General features: G+C 36.4%; 1 protein-coding gene across 1 annotated transcript; it reads right to left on the minus strand.

Moving 5' to 3' along the window:
- Positions 1-1,274: 1,274 nt before the first annotated feature.
- paplnb (papilin b, proteoglycan-like sulfated glycoprotein) lies at positions 1,275-10,650 on the minus strand. Its single transcript, XM_059356906.1, has 11 exons — positions 10,464-10,650; positions 9,781-9,841; positions 9,341-9,443; positions 8,286-8,446; positions 7,394-7,927; positions 6,469-6,648; positions 4,804-4,954; positions 4,636-4,716; positions 3,620-3,800; positions 3,449-3,527; positions 1,275-1,553 (listed from the first exon to the last, which is right to left on the minus strand). The coding sequence occupies exons 1-11, from the start codon at positions 10,571-10,573 to the stop codon at positions 1,275-1,277; spliced, it is 1,920 nt and encodes a 639-aa protein (XP_059212889.1). The 5' UTR covers positions 10,574-10,650.
- Positions 10,651-22,404: the final 11,754 nt, after the last annotated feature.

A 22,404-nucleotide genomic window follows, 5' to 3' on the forward strand; every position in this document is an offset into this window, starting at 1 on the left:
CATATTTTACCGTTTAAAAAAAGATTTTCCATCAAAAGAAACGCTGTTTTGCCATATAATTGACAATAAAATACTTTATAAATGCTGCATAAATTAAGGATTTTACCCTTAAATATTACAGTATATTTTTGTTAGTTATGGTGTTTAGTAGTAAAAAATTAATGCAAAAATTCCAGTGATGGCTTATATGTATATTACAGTATATTGCCAGTGTATTTTACAGTGGAGTAATGTATTTTTAGGAAAAAAACTGTAAAAAGTAAATAAATACTGTTTTGGATGATATATACATTTACTGTATTTCATTGTGAGTGAAACGGGATTAACCCATTTATCATTTTACGGTCTTTTACTGTCATGGTTTAGCAGTTTTTCACTGTAAAATTTACAGACATGTTTTACTGTGTATATTGGAAGTCTTATTTCTAATGTGCATAGAAACATTTTTTGTGTATTGGAATAGTATTTATAACCTTTCACTTAGGTAAAAATAAATCCCATAAAGTACAAACTGTTCTCTTTGAAGCAAATGTCCTGTATAAAAAATCTTCTTCACCTTCTTTATTATTAGAGAAACAAGTTACACATTAGTTATAATTAAAAGTAAAATAACTCCTTGTGTACTGTATTGGCTCCTGATAGTGTTATATTGCAACATATTCTAATATTATAGCTGGCCAATGCTGCCGTGCCATAACAATGCCACATATATTGTAAACTGATCATAATTAGCATAATATTTGCCTCTGAAATGCAATAGAATAAAACTATAAAGCAGAAACATAAAGTAATAGAAAATGAGAATCTGCAAGGAAATATTACCCTAAACTGTATTTAACTACATCACACCACTGCGTTTTATTTTGTATAGTTTAATTGTTGTATAAAAATATTGTCAAAATAATGTAAAATGCATTTTTAGCAAAAGGAGCTGATGGAGACAAAGATAAACCACACCAATTATTTTTCCAAGGTTACCAGATAGCTGAAAATGTATTTATTGATTTGGTAATAACATTGACAATCCTTTATTTTAGTTCCTATGTATGAGGCAAAATACATTCATGAATATACTGTTCACCACAAACAAATACCAAAGACCACACAATGTGGGATCTTATCAGTTATGTATCTACCTAGAGTTTTTTTTTAATGTATGTTCTGATGTTTAAATTAAATTCAACACTATGTGTGTACAAATAACATGTGATTAGCATCCTGGAGAAGGCGCTCTGATTATCTCCTGATTTTAGAGGCGTTAGTGGTGAGCATGGTTATGCTCTGGCCCTTAAAGGTCCCCCAGATGATCCTCTCCTTGGGCTCCCTCTGCCAGATGCTGCTGGGGACTCCAAACCCCCGCACTGTCTCCGGCAGGCCTCCATGGTCATAAAGTTATTAGCGTTGCCCTGGCAGCTTCCATACCAGAACTCGGTGCATTTGCTGGTGGCTGAGTTATAGAAGTAGCGGACCATCCAAGTATCACAGGGGCCCTCATCACGAGGCATGGAGCACACATTACCAGTGGATGGAGAGACAGGGGCAGCATTAAGTTGCTGCAGAAGATGGACAGAAAGAAAGAGATAGTGAATCTTCCTATACAGACACTATATTTAGCACATGGATGAAGGCATTAGGGCCAAAAATAACCCCAAAAAACTGCAGCGGGAGGCAACCTGACCTTTTAAGTCGCTAATATGGCTCAAGCTTAAAAATCCCTGAATCCTACAATTCCCATAATGCAACTAGACAAATAAATAGCATGTTCCATTAGACCCTCTCTGCCTGGTGAATGCCCTCATTTCTAAATCCACACCGTTGATTTGTAACTCGGGCTTTCTGTTTTAAATCTGTCCTAAGCTAAGATAACCCTGGTGACATCACTATGACCTCACTGATGTCATCACATTATTCCCAGAGCCAAAAAAGACTCCCTTTAAAGTGTCCCTTTAAAAGGGCTCCACTATTTAAAGGCATATAATGCAGGAATTTCATTCAAATTTGGGCTCTCCTCACAGCTTAACCAAAGTGAAAGAAAACTCTGTATTTATTCTGGTTTTGTAACCAGTTTTGTCCGCTTGGAATTTCACCTCACTATGTTTGTGTTTTATTCTGCGATGTATCCGCCATTTTCAAAGCTTCATGCCCAAAAGATGACACCTAGAAATGTCCCAAAAAAAACAAAAAGAAAAAAAGAAAAAGAAAAGAGGATATACAAGCATACAGCGGGGTTTATGCAGAATGACCCATATCATATTGTTTTATATATTCCAAATATATAATTTGATTGTTTATTTTGATGCATTAATGTAAGCGGTGCTGTAAATTAGTTAACACGGGCCTCGTTTTAATCTAATATACTGTTATGAAGCTTAATTTAAAAAGAAGTCAAATCACTATAAACTGATCATGTTTTATGTTAAATTTTGACCTGAAAAGTAACTAAAGCTGTCAGCTAAATGTAGTGGAGTAAAAAGTACAATATTTGCGTCTAAATGTCGTGAAGTAGAAGTAAAAAGCTAAATAAAATGAAAATACTCAAATAAAGTACAAGTACCTCAAAATTATACTTTAGTACAGTACTTGAGTAAATGTATTAGTTACTTTCCACCGTTGGTCATAAGTGATGATTGAGAGGCATTGTTTTTGTCTGAGGCTATACATTTTTTTAAATAAAACCCTGTATACCTTTAAGAACACATTAGGGCTGTTTCCACTACCGGACAATACCCGGAATGAGGCGGGTCTCACTCGCCGAAACTCTCCTAATTTGAATACGAGCAGTCCGGAGCCGGCTTTGTCGGGACTTTTTTAGTCCCCGTCGAAGAGCAGGGTCTTTTTTGTCCCCTGAAAACAGCCTGGTTACTGATTGGATAGGTCGCTAAGCAGGATGTGACGTAGTACTCTACACGACAACAACACGCGCCATTTGTAAAAGCCGGCAAAGCAGTGTAGATAACTTAGCGACTTTGTTGCTAAATTTAGCAACTTTTCAGACCCCCTTAGCGACTATTTTTCAAGAAAGCGATTGTTAAGAAGAGCCGCCGTTAGCGGCAGTTAGCTACAGTTAGCTCTGTAGCAGTACAGTGTGTATGTGCTGCTGCTGCTGCAGGAGGTGTTCAATTAGCGATCTCTGTTTGTTTACAACAAGCACCGGACACTGTGCACAGTTAGCGATGCTGTTAATTCACAATCACTATGTTTATGATCAGCTGAGACTCTGTGCATAATTAGCCATGCTGCTTTCAGCTGCTGATGTTGTGCACAATTTGCAACGGCAAAAACCATACGTCACCTCCGGAGTCTCTAAAACCCTCTGGGGGCTAACTTGTAGTCGAAACACGCAGAGTGAGCGGACTTTTGAGAGGGTGTGGCCTGAGACTTTCCCGGTGTACACTTTCCCCCTAGTGGAAACACGGCTATTGAAACAAGATGGAAAACTGATTCTTACCACAGTTGTCTCGTATGCAGGACATCCAGCCCTCCCAAATCCTTGAGCTGGAGTCACCCCATCCAAACAGCAGCCAAACCTGAGGAAAAGAGTTTTTTTCATGTTGGACACACTTTATATTGATGTAGATTTTTATTGGTGATAGGAGTTGGATCCAGGGAGCAGTGTTACCTGCTGCGGACACAGTCGTCTCTGGAGCAGCCTTGGTGCTGGGGGCCGGTGGCCACTGTTTGGCCGTCAGGACAGCAGCCGTAGGACGACTGGGCACAGAGAGAAGCAGCAGCAGCAGCAGCAGAAGAAGAAACGTAGGGGTTGTATGCAACACTTGTATCTGGCCTGGAACCTACAGCAAGTAAACACAGACGCAGACATGGTCAAACAAGCATACAGTACATACCATAAACCCTGAGACAACATTCATCCTTTACGAGGGTTTGGGATTCAATTTGGGAATGGCTAAATTTGGCTGGGTGTTTTTATAGAAATGGAAATATCACAGTGAGGGATAAGATGGTAAAAGAAACATTTTGGGCTTTGTGTGTGTGGATGAGAAAGGAGAAAGCAGTGCCATCATGGTCTAGACCAAGGATGGGCAACTGGAGACCCGGGGGCCGCATACGGCCCACACCCTGACTTGAAGTGGTCCTCAGTACAACTACATGCATTTGAGCATGAAATCTTAAAAGTGCAGTGTAAAAATGCACAAAATTACTTCTTGTATTAATGTTGGTCTGCTGTTCTTGCACTGAAAAAAGAAATCACAGTCAGTGGTTATTTTTTATTTGCTTCAAACCTTTTGTATTCCTATTTATACAGTTAAACATTCCTTTATTAGGAAATATGTTAAGTTACTGCACTTTAAACATATTTAAAATTGCAGTTTCATCATATCTGGTTAAGTGCACGGTCCTATGTGGCCCTGTGGTAGTGTTGATGAAAAATTGTGGCCTGGTCCAGCATTTAAGTTGCCCATCCCTGGTCTAGACAGCAACAAAAGAACATTTACTTTACTGCCTGAGGATCATTCACTCAGAAATAATCTAAGTATTACCTGCACTCTAATAACTGGCTGCACATTCATTAAAAACATTCTTTCTACATCTTCTTTATTGCTGCTTTGGCGACACATAAAATCATTGACTGTTAAATCACATACAGAATGAGTATAATACTTCTGTTCTACATACCTGAAGGTGTTTCTGCAACATAGGGCATAAACCCTCTCATGGAGCTCTCATGTCCCCTCGGGTCCTGTACACTTGGGACCACTAAAAGAACAAAGTAAACCGGTTAAATACAAACAAGTACAGAACATAAAACCCAAAGAGTTTTTGACTGGTTCAGACTTGGCTCACGTTGTGCTCTGGGGCATGGCTGTGGGTTGCATGTCTCCACAGAGAGGGGTCTTCCAGCCGATCCACAGCGAGCCTCTGGGTACGGGTTCAAATCTGCATCAAAGCAGCCCACCCTCCTCTCCCTCACGCCGCCGCCGCAGCTCCTGGTGCACTGCAGGACCAGACAGGACAGGGTTAATAATGTCCACCTAGCCCAGGGTGGGTCAACCTGTGGCTCCAGAGACACATGAGGCTCCTCAGCTCATCTGTGGCTGGGACCAAAACACTTACACGAAATAAAATCTTTATAAAAATATTAGTTTTTTGTCTCATTTATTTATTCACCTATATTTCTATTATATTTATTATGATTACTATTATTATTATCGTATGTTCTTGAAATGTACCTATTGTGACATTTGATACACTTAAGTGGACATTCGACACTGACATTATATTGTGTATACTTTGTTTTGATATGTCATAGTCTGTGTCTAATTTTTATTTATTTGCCTTTTATTATTATCTTTATTATTTGTGTATGTATGTTATTTGTCACTCTGAAAATTGACAATAAAAATATTTTTGAAAAAAAAAAAATATTTGTTTACATTTTCATTTTTATTAAACATTGGTGTAGACCCAAAGCAATTTATATTCTTCGACTGTAAGAATGTTCAAGTTCAAGTTACTTTATTTGTAACCAGTGGTAGGTTTTGTTTGCAGTATAGAGTCCTCATACACACACACAAAAGAGGCACATATCATACATCATTCAACTAAAGACAGTGGGAGTTAAGAAATGGCAAATTAAATAAAAATTAAATTAAATTAAATTAAAAAATTAAGATAGATATTAGATATTGATGTGAACTAAAATACGAATAGCAGAAAAAGAAGAAAGTGTCAAGTCTCTCATTTGCACTCACTTTTGGTTCTCACTTCTTTCTGACAAAACTCATATTAATAAATTATTATCATTATGACCTATTGGTAAAGCTGGTAGGCTAGTTTAGACTTAGTAGGCTGTTTTATAGTCATTGTAAGCAAGATTATAATAGTTTTGGATATTTCATTAGTTTTAATTTCATTGTGATTTTTTGTTTTTAAATTCAGTTAGTTTTAATTTGTTTTTAGAGTGAGTTTGCTAGTTTTTATTTTTTGGAAAATGCTTAGTTTTAGTTTAGTTTTTATTAGTTTTAGTGTTAGTTTTAGTTTTTTTTTGTAATGGGGTATTTGTTAGGTGCCAGATTTTAAAAAAAAAAGTCACAATAAATTTTGCCTTTATTTCCTTTGTGTGATCCATCTCAGCCCCAATACGTTTATTAAGTCATAAAACCAGATAAATTAAATAGATTTCATATCAACCAAAAAGGTTTATGTATGAAAAGTTGACAAAGACGAAAACTAAGGACATTTTCACTGTAATTTTAGTTAGTTTTGTAACCACACAATACAGTTTCAGTTAGTTGTTTTTTTTTTTTTTTTTTTTTATTTCAGTTAACAAAAATGTTTTTTCAATTCTAGTTTTTGTTATTTCGTTAGTCTCCGTTAACTATAATAACCTCTGATTGGTTTGCGGCTCCATTCCCACATTTTCCCTATTTTTGGTCAACAGTGACTCTTTTGCCCCTAAAGGTTGCCGACCCTGACCTAGCCCAGGAGTTTTTGCTCTGTTTCACCTACCAGTCCGTAGTCGGTCACGTGCCAGCTGATGAGGTGTGGGTGACAGGCAGGTCTGCGGCAGGTCTGGACAGCAGCCGGTCTCGTCAGTCCAGCACATTCATGGTCCCCCAGACGTTGACCTCCTGGCCCGATGCAGGTCACCTCCCTGGTCTGCTGGCCCTCTCCGCAGGTCACAGAGCACTGAGCATCATATGGGAAAAGATATTCAAGTCGAGGAAGACCCACAACAAAATAAACATTCATATATACACTACCGGTCAAAAGTTTTAGAACACCCCAATTTTTCCAGTTTTTTATTGAAATTCAAGCAGTTCAAGTCAAATGAACAGCTTGAAAGGGTCCAAAGGTAAGTGGTGAACTGCCAGAGGTAAATAAAAAAAGGTAAGCTTAACCAAAACTGAAAAATAATGTACATTTCAGAATTATACAAGTAGGCCTTTTTCAGGGAACAAGAAATGGGTTAACAACTTAACTCTATGGAGTCTTGGGCTATTTTGTCCATTTTTGAATTCTTTTCATGTCTTTGGAAGTCATTTTGTGTCTTTTTAGTCATTTTGTGTCTTTTTGTGTCTTTTTTTGGTCACTTTGTGTCTTTTTTTAGTCATTTTGTGTCTTTTTTTAGTCATTTTGTGTCTTTTTTTAGTCCTTTAGTCCAACATAAAATGTGATTTTGAATCTTTTTTTTTTACTTTCAAAACACTATCATGCTCAATAAAGAATTTTAAATGTTGCAAATGTGCATTAATTTCAGAGTACACTGAGACATTAAACTGCATCATTTCCAATTAAAGGATAAAAGGATAAATATACCATTAGTATGTTTTTGTGACTTTCCAAGTCCTTTACCATAAACAATATGTGATTTCCTGTCTGTCTGTCTGTCTGTCTGTCTGTCTGTCTGTCTGTCTGTCTGCAGGATACTGACCACGCTGAAGCTGGAGACGCTGTACTCTGCGGGACAGGGGTGCATGTTGCAGGCCTGCTGGCTCTGAGGCCTGTGCAGGCGCTCGTTGATGCAGTGAGACTCCTCCACCACACGGGGGTTCACCGGGTCCTGGAGCCAGCACTCCACGCTGCGATACTGCATGCCTTCATTACAAGGAGCAGAACACTGGCCATACACTCCGGTTTGGTACATGTATGTGGGTGTCGTGGGGCGTGGAGGAACCACAATGGCGGAAGAAGGGGAGCGTACAGAATTAGGGTCTTCCTCATCCAGGCCCATGAATTCTCCTTGGACCAGTAACTGGAAGAGAGAATAGATAGATAGATAGATAGATAGATAGATAGATAGATAGATAGATAGATAGATAGATAGATAGATAGATAGATAGATAGATAGATAGATAGATAGATAGATAGATAGATAGATAGATAGATAGATAGATAGATAGATAGATAGATAGATAGATAGATAGATAGATAGATAGACTTTATTTATCCCAAGCTGGGAAATTACAGTGTAGCAGCAGCATTACACACAGAGACAATGACAACACAATTAAGTAAAAAGAACAACCTAGGCATACTTCAAGCAATAAAATATAAAAATACAATAAAAATACAATAAAATATAAAGTGTCTAAAGAAGGAGTAGAATAGAATTCCAGTGCAGAATAAATATGAATATACAGTATAAAAATGTTGGTGCTATGAAACAAATAAGGTGCAATGAACAGTGTGCATAAAAAACACATAAAGTGCATAGACAGTATGTAATGAACCAGACTATTTCTTATTGTACAGTGTGATGGCATGTGGCAGGAAAGATTTTTTGTATCTGTCCCTATGACAGCGGAGCACTAGAATAAAAACATATTATATTGTGGGTCCCGTGGTGCTCCCACCCTGCAGACGCCGTCCACACAGATGTCAGTTCGGCCCACATAGCATGTTGTCCCGTCCACCACGGCTGGTCTGTGTCGGTACACGAAGTTCTCTCCTCTCGGGACGCAGTTCAGCTCACAGGGATTGGAGGCTACAGAACAAATAGGCCAATAGATTAAATCAGGGGTGATGTTCATATTGTTGGTACTCAGCCAGTGTTTGTGGGTCTGATGGACCCGTTGCATTTTGTGGCTTTTAATGCCTCACAATCAAATACTTTTATGTTAAAATACTGAACAGATGATGCACAACACAAGCTGAACACATGAACACAGAGTAAACATATCAGTCAAGACAGACTGAACATCAATTTCCACACTTCTATTAGCCCCGGGTCCAGTGGACCCGGACATCTTATATGTAATAGAAATGTGTAGGGGGGGTGTATGGTGTGTGGTCATTAAATATGTATTCTGATATATGTTCTTCACAGAAAATGAGCCAAAGTCAGTGAGTCTCAGTTTGAAAAATTAATTAATTGTATCATTTTTCTTTTAATAAAAAATGAAAACGGGTCCCACAGACCCGAACACCACACAAGGGTTAAATAGTATCTGTATTAACTTTTAGTGCTTTGACTTCTATGAGCCAGTGTGTTCTATCTGGTGCAACACCAATAATTATTTAAAAGTATGTTATTTATTCCTCTGGAGAAGTTGACTCAGTTCTGGAGGATCTGGGAACCATTGCATTGCTTTTTACAGAAGCTAGAACTCTTAATTTGTCCCTGGAAGACGAGGACTGTCTGTCCTTTCATTTATTTCATGTATCTTCATTTACCTGTCTCCTGTCGTCTTTTTATTTACTTACCTATTTTATGTATAAATAGAAATATATAGCACAACACTCACTGTTAGTTTGGGGTGGGACTTCTTTTGTTTTGTGCTTTGTTGTCTGAATTGTTTTTGGTGCTTATAAAAATGACAAAAACCAATAAAAAGGGTATAAAAAAGTATATTATTTCAGTACATATCAGGTCCTATACCTCCATAATAAGGAACCCATGACTGGCGTTTGGACTGAAAGTCTGCTCTGTCAAACTGGGAGCACTGCTCCTCCCTGAAGTCCTTGGATCCAGCTGGACATGCCTGCAGTGACACAAAATGTTGGATTATTGGCATATTTTACAATATATTAGTGCGGGTAGTGGGTAGATGTTTTTTTTTCTTTTGTGATCAAATATTTATTTAAATAAAAACACAAAGTCTACAACAAAAAGCTTGTTTTTAAACTGTATTTGACAGAAATAAAATAAAATACTTAATAACATATCAAATATAACAAAATTAAGAATAATATATAATATTTAAAATAAAAAATAAAATGAAAAAACACCACCCGTCTCTCCCAGACACATTGGTCAATGTAAAAAATGTTTTTTAATTAAATTAAATTAAATTAAATTAAATTAAATTCAGATATTACCTGTGTGTTACAGGTCCGGTAAGACTTAGAGGATCCTAAACAGTTATGCCCTCCATCTGTCCTGTTGGAGAAAGGGAAAAATTGTTTTTTTACTTGCAAGCAAGATATTTCTCGTTGTTGTTAAATGCATTCTGCTTTATTTTTTAGAAGATGTGTATAACTCAACTCAACTCAACTCAACTTTATTTGCAAAGCACTTTAAAACAACCACAGCTGCAACAAAGTGCTGTTCATAAACAAACAGAACAAGGACAATAAAATAAATAAAACACGAAAAAACAATAAAATAAATAGTTTCATTGCTTTAAAAAAAAAAAAAAAAAACCTTTATAAATGATCTTATAATTATGATCTTGGTGGTAACTGGAATTAAAAAAACAATTCAACTTTATTTATAGAGCGCATTTCATGCACAAGGCAGACTCTTGTGCTTCACAATGTATACACAGAATTACAGTTAAAAAAAACAAAAAAACAACAAAAACACAGAAAAACAAATGAAAATAAATTACAAATTAATTGAAGAGTGCAGGTAGACAAGCTATTCCATATTCACCACATATACATGATGGGAGTTAAAGGAGAGCAAGAGAAGAAAGAAGATTCAAAGCATAAATTGTATGCTACTTTCTCTAACCTCATCATAAAACCTTTACAGACAGTCATCCCGTCCTGTGTCCTACCTCGCTGTGATACATTTCCTGCTCCTCATGGCCACTCCTGTGCCACAGGTGCGGCTGCAGGCTCCGTAGGCTCCAAACTCTCCCCAGTAGTCATGGATTGGCCTCACCATCTGAAAAAAAAACAACCCAAAATATAAAACTCCTCCTCTCTCAGCCTCTGGAACACATAGTGCTCTCACACACCATATCATAACCCACCACCAACCACTAACACACACTAAGAGCATGCTAGGCACACTAAAATAGAAGCTGGAACATTTGGCCACAAACCTACACGTTGCATAAACACCCTCTGGGAATATAAACAGCATCAACACCGCCACATGTGTCAGAAAGTACATATCCTGCTTTTTATGTTGAGGTTTGTACATACTGTTCTAAGTGTTCTTTGCCGTTTCAAAAGCACCAAAGCACTGACACTGACATTCAAATGGAACAATATTTAATATTTATATGGTAAAATGTTGGACTCACGGTGGAGGCAGGTACAGCCAGAAGCTGAAGGACAAGCAGGACTTGCAAGGTGTCCATTTTCAGCAGAAGCTACTGCAGAACTTCTGATGAGGAGAAACAAAATGACTATATTTTATATGCAATCTAATATTTATTATGAATGAAAAGTGCATTAAATCAGATATTTCTTGATATCATGCTGATTTCTTTGCCAATATTTAATGCATGCATGAACAAATTGTTTCAGCTGCACAGATCAGATTAAACAGGTAATAAGATGATAGTATCCAGTTCTGTCTTACCTTCTTGAGGTGGTTTCCAGCCGGTGGAGCAGCAGTCCAGAGGGATGTGCACCTCAGTAGTGAAGGTAGGCACTGACGCCCGGCTTTCTATCTCCTCTCTCACCAACACCACAGCCCCTCAAGTGTCAGATTTCAATCATACAGGGGAAAAAAAATGTTTTTCCCCACGTAAAAACAACGTGACTTCTTTTTTTAACTTTGAATGAGAGCTGTGATTTCTTCTATTTGGAACAGATGTCGTTAAAATGAAGCCCCTCAGGCTGTGAAAGTACTTATGTTATCGTTTTAAATCAAACGTTTTATTGGCAGCCATATGTTTTACTGTGCAATCTTTACAGGGACTTTTTTTTTTGTCAATTTCATTGTTCTCATTTTGGCTGTTTTGATTCATATAACATACTTCTTGACAAGAGGGAGTTTTTTTCCCCCCAATGTTGAAAGCTAAATCTGAGCTTCTCTATAATAAATACAGGCACTCAGACACTTGAGGACAAAATGTTCCATTGAAACCCATTAAAAACATATTTTCTGATCCCATGGCCATAACAGCATGAGATCGTGCATTCTGTTATATCGGGCTTTTAATCAGAATTCTGGTTTCAAAATTGTTGTTTTTAACTATTTTCTTATGTTTACCCTATGGAGAAATATATAAGATTTTCTTGGTTTCAACTTGTGTTATTGCAGAACTGTTAATCATTGACTTTCATTGACTTGATCCAAGACTGTGAAAATAATCCCCCCTAGCATTTAATATACAGAAAACCATTCAATGCTCAATATATATATATACATATATATATATATATAGCATTGAATGGTTTGTTATTATTATTATTATTATTATTTTTATTTTATTTTTTAAACAGCAACAACAGTGGCATTATGTGAATAAACTGCAGTTTCAAGGGTTAAAATTCTGAAAATTAGCAATTTATTGGTAGTTATGGTCAGGACTGAACTCAGCAAAAGTGGAAAATAATGTTAATTTGTAATATTTTATAGATAGATTTATCATGTGCCATTGCACAAAAATATAAATATCAATATTGCCAAGAGACATAATAAAACAGTCTGGCTTTTTAAGGGCTAAAATTCTGAAAATGAATTTATATTTGCTAGTTATGATCAGGACTGAGGAGGAAAGAGTGGAAAAGTGTGATGGTATTTAAAGCGATGCTCAAGAGTTGAAGAAAAAAATACTTTTGTGCAACATTTCACAAATAATTGTATGTTGGAACACAGGATGAGAGGAAGGGAATCTTTTTGGAGCACATAATTTAATGGTTACATACTGTATATTATACATTGCAAAAGTGAAAGCAATAATAACCATTACATATGAAACACACTAAAATCAGATTGAGGGTAAAAAAAAAAAAGATCTTGAAGTGACCAGTCAATTGATTTATTTTTTTTCCAGGTTGCTGTCCACTGATTGTCCCTTTCACACGTCCCATAACCACTAAATATAGACCAGTGATTCACAGCAGGAGCTCGTGGGAGATAAACATCACCCAAAGGCTCAATTTAGGTTTATTTTGGTGAGAAACCACAGTGGAGCCTGGATGGGGAGAGAATATAGAAGATATACCAGAAACAGTCATCAGTGAAGAGCAACATTCCTGCTGGAGGAGCCGTCAGGCTGCCCACAGCAACATTTATAACATCTAGTTTGAGCTGTGGAACCAGAGGAGCACGTGGTGGGAAATAATAGCTGTGATACGTGTGTGTTTGTTCCTGGGTGGGCAGGAAAAGAACATTGATGAAAGCAGAAGTAAATCATTTTTTGACAATTGTCTATATTATCTTGTCATCACTCGTCTTGTATAATTGCATCTATATGAAACTGTGTAGCAGTAGTAGTTTACCTATAGAGCCTACAGGGATGATTTATGTTTGTAGGCCCACCTGGAAGATAGCATTGTCCTCATTTTTCCATTACTCAAAAGAAAATAAGATAAAATAAACGGGAAGGCGGTCTAACAATAATGGACAATGAATGGGAGGACATATTTGTATCTCAATGGAAAATTAAAAATCCCATGCATGGAAGGAATGTTGCTGGAAGAATGTAACTCGATATTTTATCACTCCACCCATGAAGGTGCACCAAAGTAATGGTACTGAATAGTACTGAATTTCCCCTCAGGGATAAATAAAGTAATTTTGATTGAAGTAATGGTAATTCCCAGTGCTGGTGGAACTGTGGATGTCAGGCTGCAGCTCATTACCATGTGTTCTGGGAATGTCCAAACATACAACATTACTGGAAAGATATACATAAAGCAATACAGAAAGCTGCCTGTGTTTCCTCATTTAGCCATTTGTTAGCAACTGCCTTTGTTTGGACACGTAAAGTAGCTATTTCACCAGTCGGACTCCGTTCAGTAATGACACACTTTCTGGTGTTTTCACGGTCATTTCCAGTAAGATCGCCCCCACCAGTGTAGTTATAATTGATTTATACATGTTTAACAATCTACGTGTGAAATTTAGTTTATGTACATGTAGATTTACATGTCTAAATACAATAATAAAGTAACTCTGATGCTTGGGCGACACTCAGACAACGATCTTTAAGCCTTAAAAAGTTTTTATTTTCACTGTATTGTATGTTAGTGTGGAGGATGAAGTAGGTTCCTGGGTTTGTTGACAACGGTGATATTTATTTGGCTTTGATGAATAAGGCTTTCCCAGAAACATCAAATTTCCCCCGAAAACTGCAGCACCTTTTGTTTTAAGAAGAAGAAGATTAGATTATTAATCCCACAATGGGGAAATTCAACCTCTGCATTTAATCCATCCTTTTTTACACACAACTGAACACACCATGCAAGGAGCAGTATTGTTATTATTGTTATTATTAAGTATTCTTTTATTCTTTTATTATTCTACAGCGAGGAGATGGAAGTGTCCGACTTGTGACAAAGATAGCTCACGGCTAATTCACGGCTGATAAACCCGAGGCTAACGTACACGGTTAAAACACTATACGGTTTTAAAAGATGAGAAGTTAGACTCTAGTTTCACACCACTTCATTAATTGGAAACATAACATGGTCATTGATATTAGCAGCTATTGTGAAATGCTGACAGAATGTGAGCCAATAGCTTCCTGACTGGTGATGAAAGTCCAAAAGTGTGTTATTTACCGACATATTTTGTGTTATAGAACAACATCTGAAGAGCTTGTGTTATCCACAGACCTTATTTCAGGCAGCTTACCAAAAAAAAAAAACTAAAATGCTAACTCACTTTATTACTTTATCTCAAACTGTGGTTCCTATTCCTCACTGAAGGTAAAAAAAAAAACTACATATCCAGTAACATGGCTGTCTCCCACTGACCCCCAGCTCTCTGGTTTGGACCAATTTCAACAATTTACCAAGAAAATATTTTACCTTTGGTATTTTTTTCCCTTTATTTTTAAAGATGTTTGCGATATGGCAATATATGTATGTATGAGAAAAGTTAAATATAAAGACAGCAACAAAACAACAGAAGTGGCTATTACATGGATCACCATCACAATTTAATGTGTCAAATTCATTCGATTTTTATTGTGCAATTCAGTTTTAAGATACATATTTAGATTTTAAATAATAATTTAAAAAATAATTAATAATAATAATACATTTAATTTAATAACATTTCACAAAAATCCCCCCAAAAACCAAAATAAACTAGAAAAAAAAGTGCCGCAGCACATGGTAAGAGAGCAAAGCAACTAATTGTAGCCTTTTTTACACTGTTTCTCGATACAAGGCCAATATAGTAAAATAGTTTCTTGTACCTGACAAGTTTCGGCTACCTTGCCTCTGTAGCCTTCATCAGAAGAAGCCGAAACTTGTCAGGTACAAGAAACTATTTTACTATATTGGCCTTGTATAGAGAAACAGTGTAAAAAAAAGTATATCAGTAGGCCTAATGAACCTCTTCAAGATAATTGTAGCCTTATTAAGCTCAGACTGTTAAAGTTATTTTAAACCTACAAGAGAATGAACAGTTGTTGTCATGTTGTTTATGGTTATTTTTATGGTTATAGTTAAATGGATTGTAATATAGTCACTGAACTAAGTGTAGTGATGAAGGATTGTGCATTCTATAAGCCAACCTGGTCTCACAGAAATCCGTGGAATAGCCACGGAATCGCTCAAATTTCCGTGAAACTGACACGGATTTCGCTACAATGCAAGTTAATGACAGTCATATCCCGTGGCTATTGGTTTGTTCCAAGTCACGTGACTTTCAAGGTTCCAGCGGTCAGAACAAAAAACATGGCGGACAGTTCTCTCATTTTTTGTGAAAAATCAATATTTTGACTTAGTTTCTGCATAAAAATGGATTTTGATCACATTTCTAGCAAGAAATATATGTTTTATTGTCTAAATATTCACTCAGTGAATGTACATAATCACGTTGTATGTTGGAATAGCCACGGGATATGACTGTCATTAACTTGCATTGTAGCGAAATCCGTGTCAGTTTCACGGAAATTTGAGCGATTCCGCTTAACTCAAAATCCGTGGCTATTTCACGGATTTCTGTGAGATCATGTTGCTATAAGCTGTTTTTAGACGATGTGGTTGTCAGATATAGACCTAAAAAGTACAATTTGCACAACAGAAATGTTCTATAATGTCATTAAAGCAAACCTCAGCAGCAAACCCCTCTTTAACCCCATCCGCCCAAATCCAAAACCTCACGCCCCCACAGTCGCTTTTCTCCTCCACGATAAACAAAGTCTGTCAGTCCCGTTCTGCCCTCAGAGCTGCCGGTTCAGTTTCTGTGCCTGCTTCTCTTTGGTTTCGAAGGCGGTCTTGGTGTTGAACAGGTCGTCCACAGTGTCCATGATCTCCTGCATCTCTCTGGCCAGCTCGGCGTAGCCCTCCTTCAGCTCCTCCTGCTGCTGCCTCATGTCCGACGCCGCTCGCATCAGCTCCGTGGCCTGGTGGCTGCAGTGGCCCCGCAGCTGCTCCACGTCCGACAGCAGCACCTCCATGCTCTTCATCAGCTGCTCCAGCCGGTCGGCCGTCACCTCGAAGCCAGACGTGTCCACAGAAAAAGGATTGGGCTGGCTGTTGTCTGGAGCCTGGGCCCCACACTCCTCCTTTGACTCCTGGGCCCCACACTCTTCCTTTGACTCCATCCTGATGTAGCTCTAGTCCTCAGTGAAGCAGATATCTGGAAGAAAGGGGGATCATTTAGCTTGCAGCCAGTGAAGGTCAAAGGGCAGAAAGAATTCAAATATTCAGAGAAAAGGCAGAGAAATGTCAGGAGGCAGAGCTGCTTCAACACCTCCTGTTTCTCTCAGCTGCTAATGTCTCTAATCTCCTTGCAGGGGGTGAAAACTTCTGACTAATCCCTGTGTGTGTGTGTGTGTGTGTGTGTGTGTGTGTGTGTGTGTGTGTGTGTGTGTGTGTGTGTGTGTCCAGGTGCCCTTTCACTGACGGGTGCTGTCCTGTAATCCATTTAGGGAAGCTATCCTGAGCAACATCCTCCCCAGTCCAGACCGTTGCTGGCTGGAGTTAGCAGCAGGCGGGACATCAGATTATGCTGCTCTTCCTCCTCCTCCTCTTCCTCTTCCTCTCAGCCTCTTCACTCCCACTGTCTGAGTAGATTAACCCTGTCCTCTCTGGATGGCCTTGATGCTCTTTTATATTCTCTCTTGCCCTTCTGCCTTTCTGCCTCCCTTTCACTCACCAAATAATAAATTCTCACTGTGTGTTTGGGTTAGACTCTTGTGAATATGTTGAGTAATTAGAGTTGCACTGGATGGTTTAAGTGAGGCTATTTTGAGGACAAAAAGCTGATAAAACAAAAACAAAAATTAAAGATAGGAGATAGGAGATACGTTGTGTTTTTCCTCCTTTGGAGCGACTTTTCTTTCACTCTGTGAGGACTTACCCTGCTGCATTCTTTGAATAAAGAAACTTTTAAGTTCACCTGCTCTGCACCTGAGTCCTGACTTGAGCCCGGCCTGACATCCAGTCCCCTCTTAGATATAAACAGTGAAAAGAGGAAGTTGGTGAAAATGCACGTGTTTAAACTCATGTTAAAGGCCCCAGCCCTTTAAATGTCTGCAGAGATAAGGAGTGGGGATGACCTCACCACCTTCAGCCTCTTATCAAAACCAACCAACTTGCTGCAGGGGGCCTCTGTAGGGGAGCTACGCTGCTGCTACAGCCAGTCAGAGGAGCACTCAGGAAATATTCATTTGGGACTCAATGTTTTCAATCATTAACCACAAAAACGCTCAGAGGAACAATTCAATTAATTAGATGCAACATGCAACAAAATATGTAAATGTGGCATGCAGTAACAACAGATTGTTTTCTTTTACAGTAGATCAATGTGAAGATATCGTTGTTGTTATATTTGTTATTGTTATATTTGTTTAGTGTGTACCACAGCATTACCACAGCTGCAATACAAACAAACATGGCAAGAATTTGATATCCATATAACAGCTTTACCTCAGCAAAAGTGAAACAAATGACAATAAATAGGAATGGTGGAAGAAATCAATTCATAGTTCTTCACCATAGAGGCACACATTGAACACAACAGAGCAAATTAAAGAAGAAATAGCAAATATACACTACCGGTCAAAAGTTTTAGAACACCCCAATTTTTCCATTTTTTATTGAAATTCAAGCAGTTCAAGTCAAATGAACAGCTTGAAAGGGTACAAAGGTAAGTGGTGAACTGCCAGAGGTAAATAAATAAAGGTAAGCTTAACCAAAACTGAAAAATAATGTACATTTCAGAATTATACAAGTAGGCCTTTTTCAGGGAACAAGAAATGGGTTAACAACTTAACTCTATGGAGTCTTGGGCTATTTTGTCCATTTTTGAATTCTTTTCATGTCTTTGTAAGTCATTTTGTGTCTTTTTTTGTCATTTTGTGTCTTTTTTTAGTCATTTTGTGTCTTTAGGTGTCTTTTTTGTCATTTTGTGTCTTTTTTTTTTAGTCCTTTAGTCCAACATAAAATGTGATTTTGAATTTTTTTTTTTACTTTCAAAACACTATCATGCTCAATAAAGAATTTTAAATGTGCATTAATTTCAGAGTACACTGAGACATTAAACTGCATCATTTTCAATTAAATTCTGGAAAAGTTGGTGTGTTCTAAAACTTTTGACCTGTAGTGTATATGTATGTAAGATAATAATAATAATAATAATAATAATAATAATAATAATAATAATAATAATAATAATACATTTTATTTGTAAAGCACTTTTCATTAAGTAATCTCAAAGTGCTAGATAGGTCTTTATTTGTCACTGTCACCAGTACAATGAAATTAGAAAAGATGCTCTGTGCAAATTCAATAAAAATAACTAAAAGCACAGAAATATATAAAATAGTTTAAAAAATTTTTTTTTATAACTATTATAACTATATTTTATAACTATTATAAATAAAAGCAGCATTCATACTGACATACTGTTAGTTATTGCACAGCCACGATCAGAAAACAACATTTTTGTGTTGATTAATTCTTTGTACTGTAGTTGGATTAAAACAGTTCTTGAACCTGTTTGTTTTAATGGATCTGTACCTTGTGTGAGTGTCCTGTTGGGAATTGTCTTTAATTCCTTAGCTTTTTCAGGCAGTGGGAACTGTGTAGTTCTTCCAGTGTGAATTTAGATTTAGTTTTGTTGCAGACAAATCTTGAAAAAACAAACATTTTTGGCACACATAATTCCCTATAAGCATAAAATAAGAAGACTTACTTACTTGTTCTTGTCCTGTGGTTATTGACTGCGAGCATCCAGGATGTTTCAGCTGCAGACTGGAGATTAGATAGTGTGTGTGTGTGTGTGTGTGTGTGTGTGTGTGTGTGTTCTTGTTCTTCCGACATAGTGAGGACCAGAACACGTTTTTAACCAACAGAGTGAGGACATTTTTGCAAAGTGAGGACATTTCGGCCGGTCCTCACTTCTTTAAAGGCTTTTTTGAGATTTCAGACTTTGTTTTAAGGGTTAAAGGTTACATGATAATGATAATTAACTGAAACTGTATTGTGTGGTTACAAAACTAACTAAAATTATAGTGAAAATGTCCTTCGTTTTCATCTTTGTCAACTTATAAATAAAGGCAAAATTTACTGTGACCTCTTTTAATCTCCCACCCAACAAATACGCCATTACAAAAAACTAAAAGTAATTAAAACTAAACTAAAACTAGCAAACTCACTCTAAAAACGAATTAAAACTAAAACTAATGAAAAATCCAAAACGATTATAACCTTGCAAGGGAATTCACTGTTCCAATGAGGGCCCTCACAAAGATAGAAGTAAAAGAACGTGTGTGTGTGTGTGTGTGTGTGTGTGTGTGTGTGTGCTCTGCCCACCTCACTGCACACTATATCCTGATATCACTGATGATGGTCAGAATGTGGCTCTATGTGGCTTTTTTTAGACTGAACACTTCTTATCAGCAGTTCACACATAAACTAATGTCGTGTGAGTTTGTGACAGGCTGCAGCTTCAGACTTTCTATGAACCAATTATCCATCGAATAATGCTTATTATTATTTAACCCTTTCATGGACAACATACACTGTCAAAAATAATCTGTTAAATTTACGGTAAAATACCGGCAGCTGTGGTTGCCAGAATTTTACCGTAAAAATTACAGTGAGTGGGTTTTCTACTGTAAATTTAAATGTAAATATCAGCAAAAACTGTAATTTAGACTGAGTAGTCCCTTTATTTAAAGGTAATTGTGTCCTTGAGACAATATGGTATTTCTCCATTCATTTTACATGATTTATAAAAAATATTTTTACAGTAAAACTGTGTGTTTTTCAAAAGTTTTGTTCTATTCTGTGACAGTAATTAAAAGTGTCTATTATGGTGATATGCAATTTTTTTATTTTAGGCCGTATTTCTCATGCAATTTGACAGGATTTTACTGTAATTTCTACAAACACTTTTTACAGTGTATAAACACCTTCTAATGGGTCCAAAATGACCCACATTAATGTCCCATGTTATTTCATGCTGGCTGTGTGTTTGAATAACTTTATTTTTATTACAACAGATCATTATATCCTTTTTTTTCTTAAATACTTTATGAAGAAAAATAGTTTTTGTATTATTACATCAGTTTTACACACATGGGTCAAACATGACCTTGTGCATTAGAAGCGTAACGATACAAAAAGTGATTCACTAAATTAACAATTTGAGTATATGTGTAACTATGTTTGTCTTATTTTAAAGGTTTAACTTTAAAGAGTTGTTAGAACCACCAGATTACATTGGAAAATCATATATTTTAACATTTGAGACTTATTAGAGCCACCGAATAATCATTTCCATTGGAAAAACACCAATTTAATAAAATAGGAAAGTTAATATTTGTGTCTTCTTTGTCAGGTTTTAAATTGGTGACAACATATTAACAACTTCTAATGCACAACATGGGTCAAAAATGACCTTTCGCATTAGAAGCGTAGTGATAAAAAAAAGGGTTATGAAACATTTATTGCAAAGATATATAATATAAAAGCTTAGTTATACATGTTGAGCATCAAAGGGTTAAGACATTTTTCTGACTGGAGTTTGCAGAATTAATTGCAGACTATATGCATTAATGCACATATATTCATATTCCCTAAAGTCAGCTGAAGTGAGAAATAAAAGTTGATCCCTAGATTCAAATAATGAAAAATTAGACTTTAAATATGTGTTAATCTTCCTACAGTTAAAATGAGCAGCTCTTTTAGGCTGATGGCTAAAATGTTATTTAAATATTTTGTTTAGCTTTGGGGTTGGATTTTATAAATCAGGGTTATAGTAACTCACCATAACTACAAAATCAATGATATATGGATAACATTAACTGCTGTGTTATAAAAACATACAATGCTGTGTGTTTTTATAACACGACAATGTTACAAAATAATATATCAAAATAAAACATTAGAAGTAGAGCTGTAGTCTGGTATAATGTACGTCTGTTTACCCTTGAAAATAAAAATCATAACAATAACTATTAAACATACTCTGGTCTTAGTTATAATATATCAATATAATGTTGATGGAGATATGACACCAAACTGTTTATGTCAGTAACAAAGCTTAAACCTGCAATAACCAATTTTGGCCACATGGGGGCAGCATATTCAGCTGATATTTCTCTGTAGGTTCATCATAAACAGACACGTTTTCCTTTGATGCATCATCATTTCATGCATTGTCATCATAAAAATAACAGTCATAGTCTCTTTATTGTTATATATTTACATTACACCGGTTATCAGATGTAAAATGTAACTAATTAACATTACTCAATGATACTGTCTCTGTCTCTACTCCATCATTATAATGTCATATGAATCTTTTTTTTTTTTTTTTTTACATTTTAGAGGCCTCTGACATCATGTGGTAAAAAGTTTGATATATACTATACACTGAATTTCCCCTTGGGGATGAATATAGTAATTTTGATTTTTGATTATGTATACTCTGTTGTCTACAACCCTCTACTTGTCTGCTGCCCCCTGGTGCTCTACAAGCAAATAAAGGTATCACGTGGTGCAATACAAGATGACGTCACCTGATTAACTCCCAGTTTCAGGTGTCAAGCAGAACAATTTGATATTTTGGCAATTTTATAGTGAGATTTACATTAAAATATTGACTTATATTTCAAAATGAGCACCAACTCAGTTGAAACAACTTCAAATTACTTCAATTTTCCATTTGACTTTATAGTACAAATACGTAAAAAATGGTTGAATCACATTTGATACAACAGGCAGTTTTGGTTAAATCTCTTGATTGTCATTGTACTTTTTTTTTCTTGGTGCAATATGCATCATAGTGCATAGTACACTTTCATTTATCACTTTATTTTTTCATTAATCAATTACACAAATTACAGATTGAAGTGCGATGTTTAAAACATAAATTAAGACTCAAAATTGGTAAATCCACTATATGTAACGTATTTTAGATGGCTAAAGGTACTACGTCCAAGATGTCCCAACCTGAAAAGAATGACAAATGTGCAAGCACTGAAGAGAAACTCCTCACTTTGGCCACTTCTGCCTCAACAAGGACAGGAACGGTTTTGTCGGTACCCACTTGGCAAAACAAAATAAAAGAAAGAAAACAGATTGAAAAAGCTGTTTGAAAAGCTAAAATGCATAACTAATGTTACA

This window comes from Centropristis striata, chromosome 18, assembly GCF_030273125.1.
Source record: "Centropristis striata isolate RG_2023a ecotype Rhode Island chromosome 18, C.striata_1.0, whole genome shotgun sequence".
Lineage (NCBI taxonomy): Eukaryota > Metazoa > Chordata > Actinopteri > Perciformes > Serranidae > Centropristis > Centropristis striata.

What these genes read in the sequence shown, in the direction of transcription:
- paplnb (XM_059356906.1), bottom strand. Translation starts at nt 10,573, where the DNA reads ATGGTGAGGCCAATCCATGACTACTGGGGAGAGTTTGGAGCCTACGGA. An exon ending in ACCGGACCTGTAACACACAG is followed by an intron (nt 9,444 to 9,780) that starts GTAATATCTGAA and finishes GTGTCACTGCAG; the next exon opens with GCATGTCCAGCTGGATCCAA. An exon ending in GCCATGCCCCAGAGCACAAC is followed by an intron (nt 4,717 to 4,803) that starts GTGAGCCAAGTC and finishes TTGTTCTTTTAG; the next exon opens with TGGTCCCAAGTGTACAGGAC.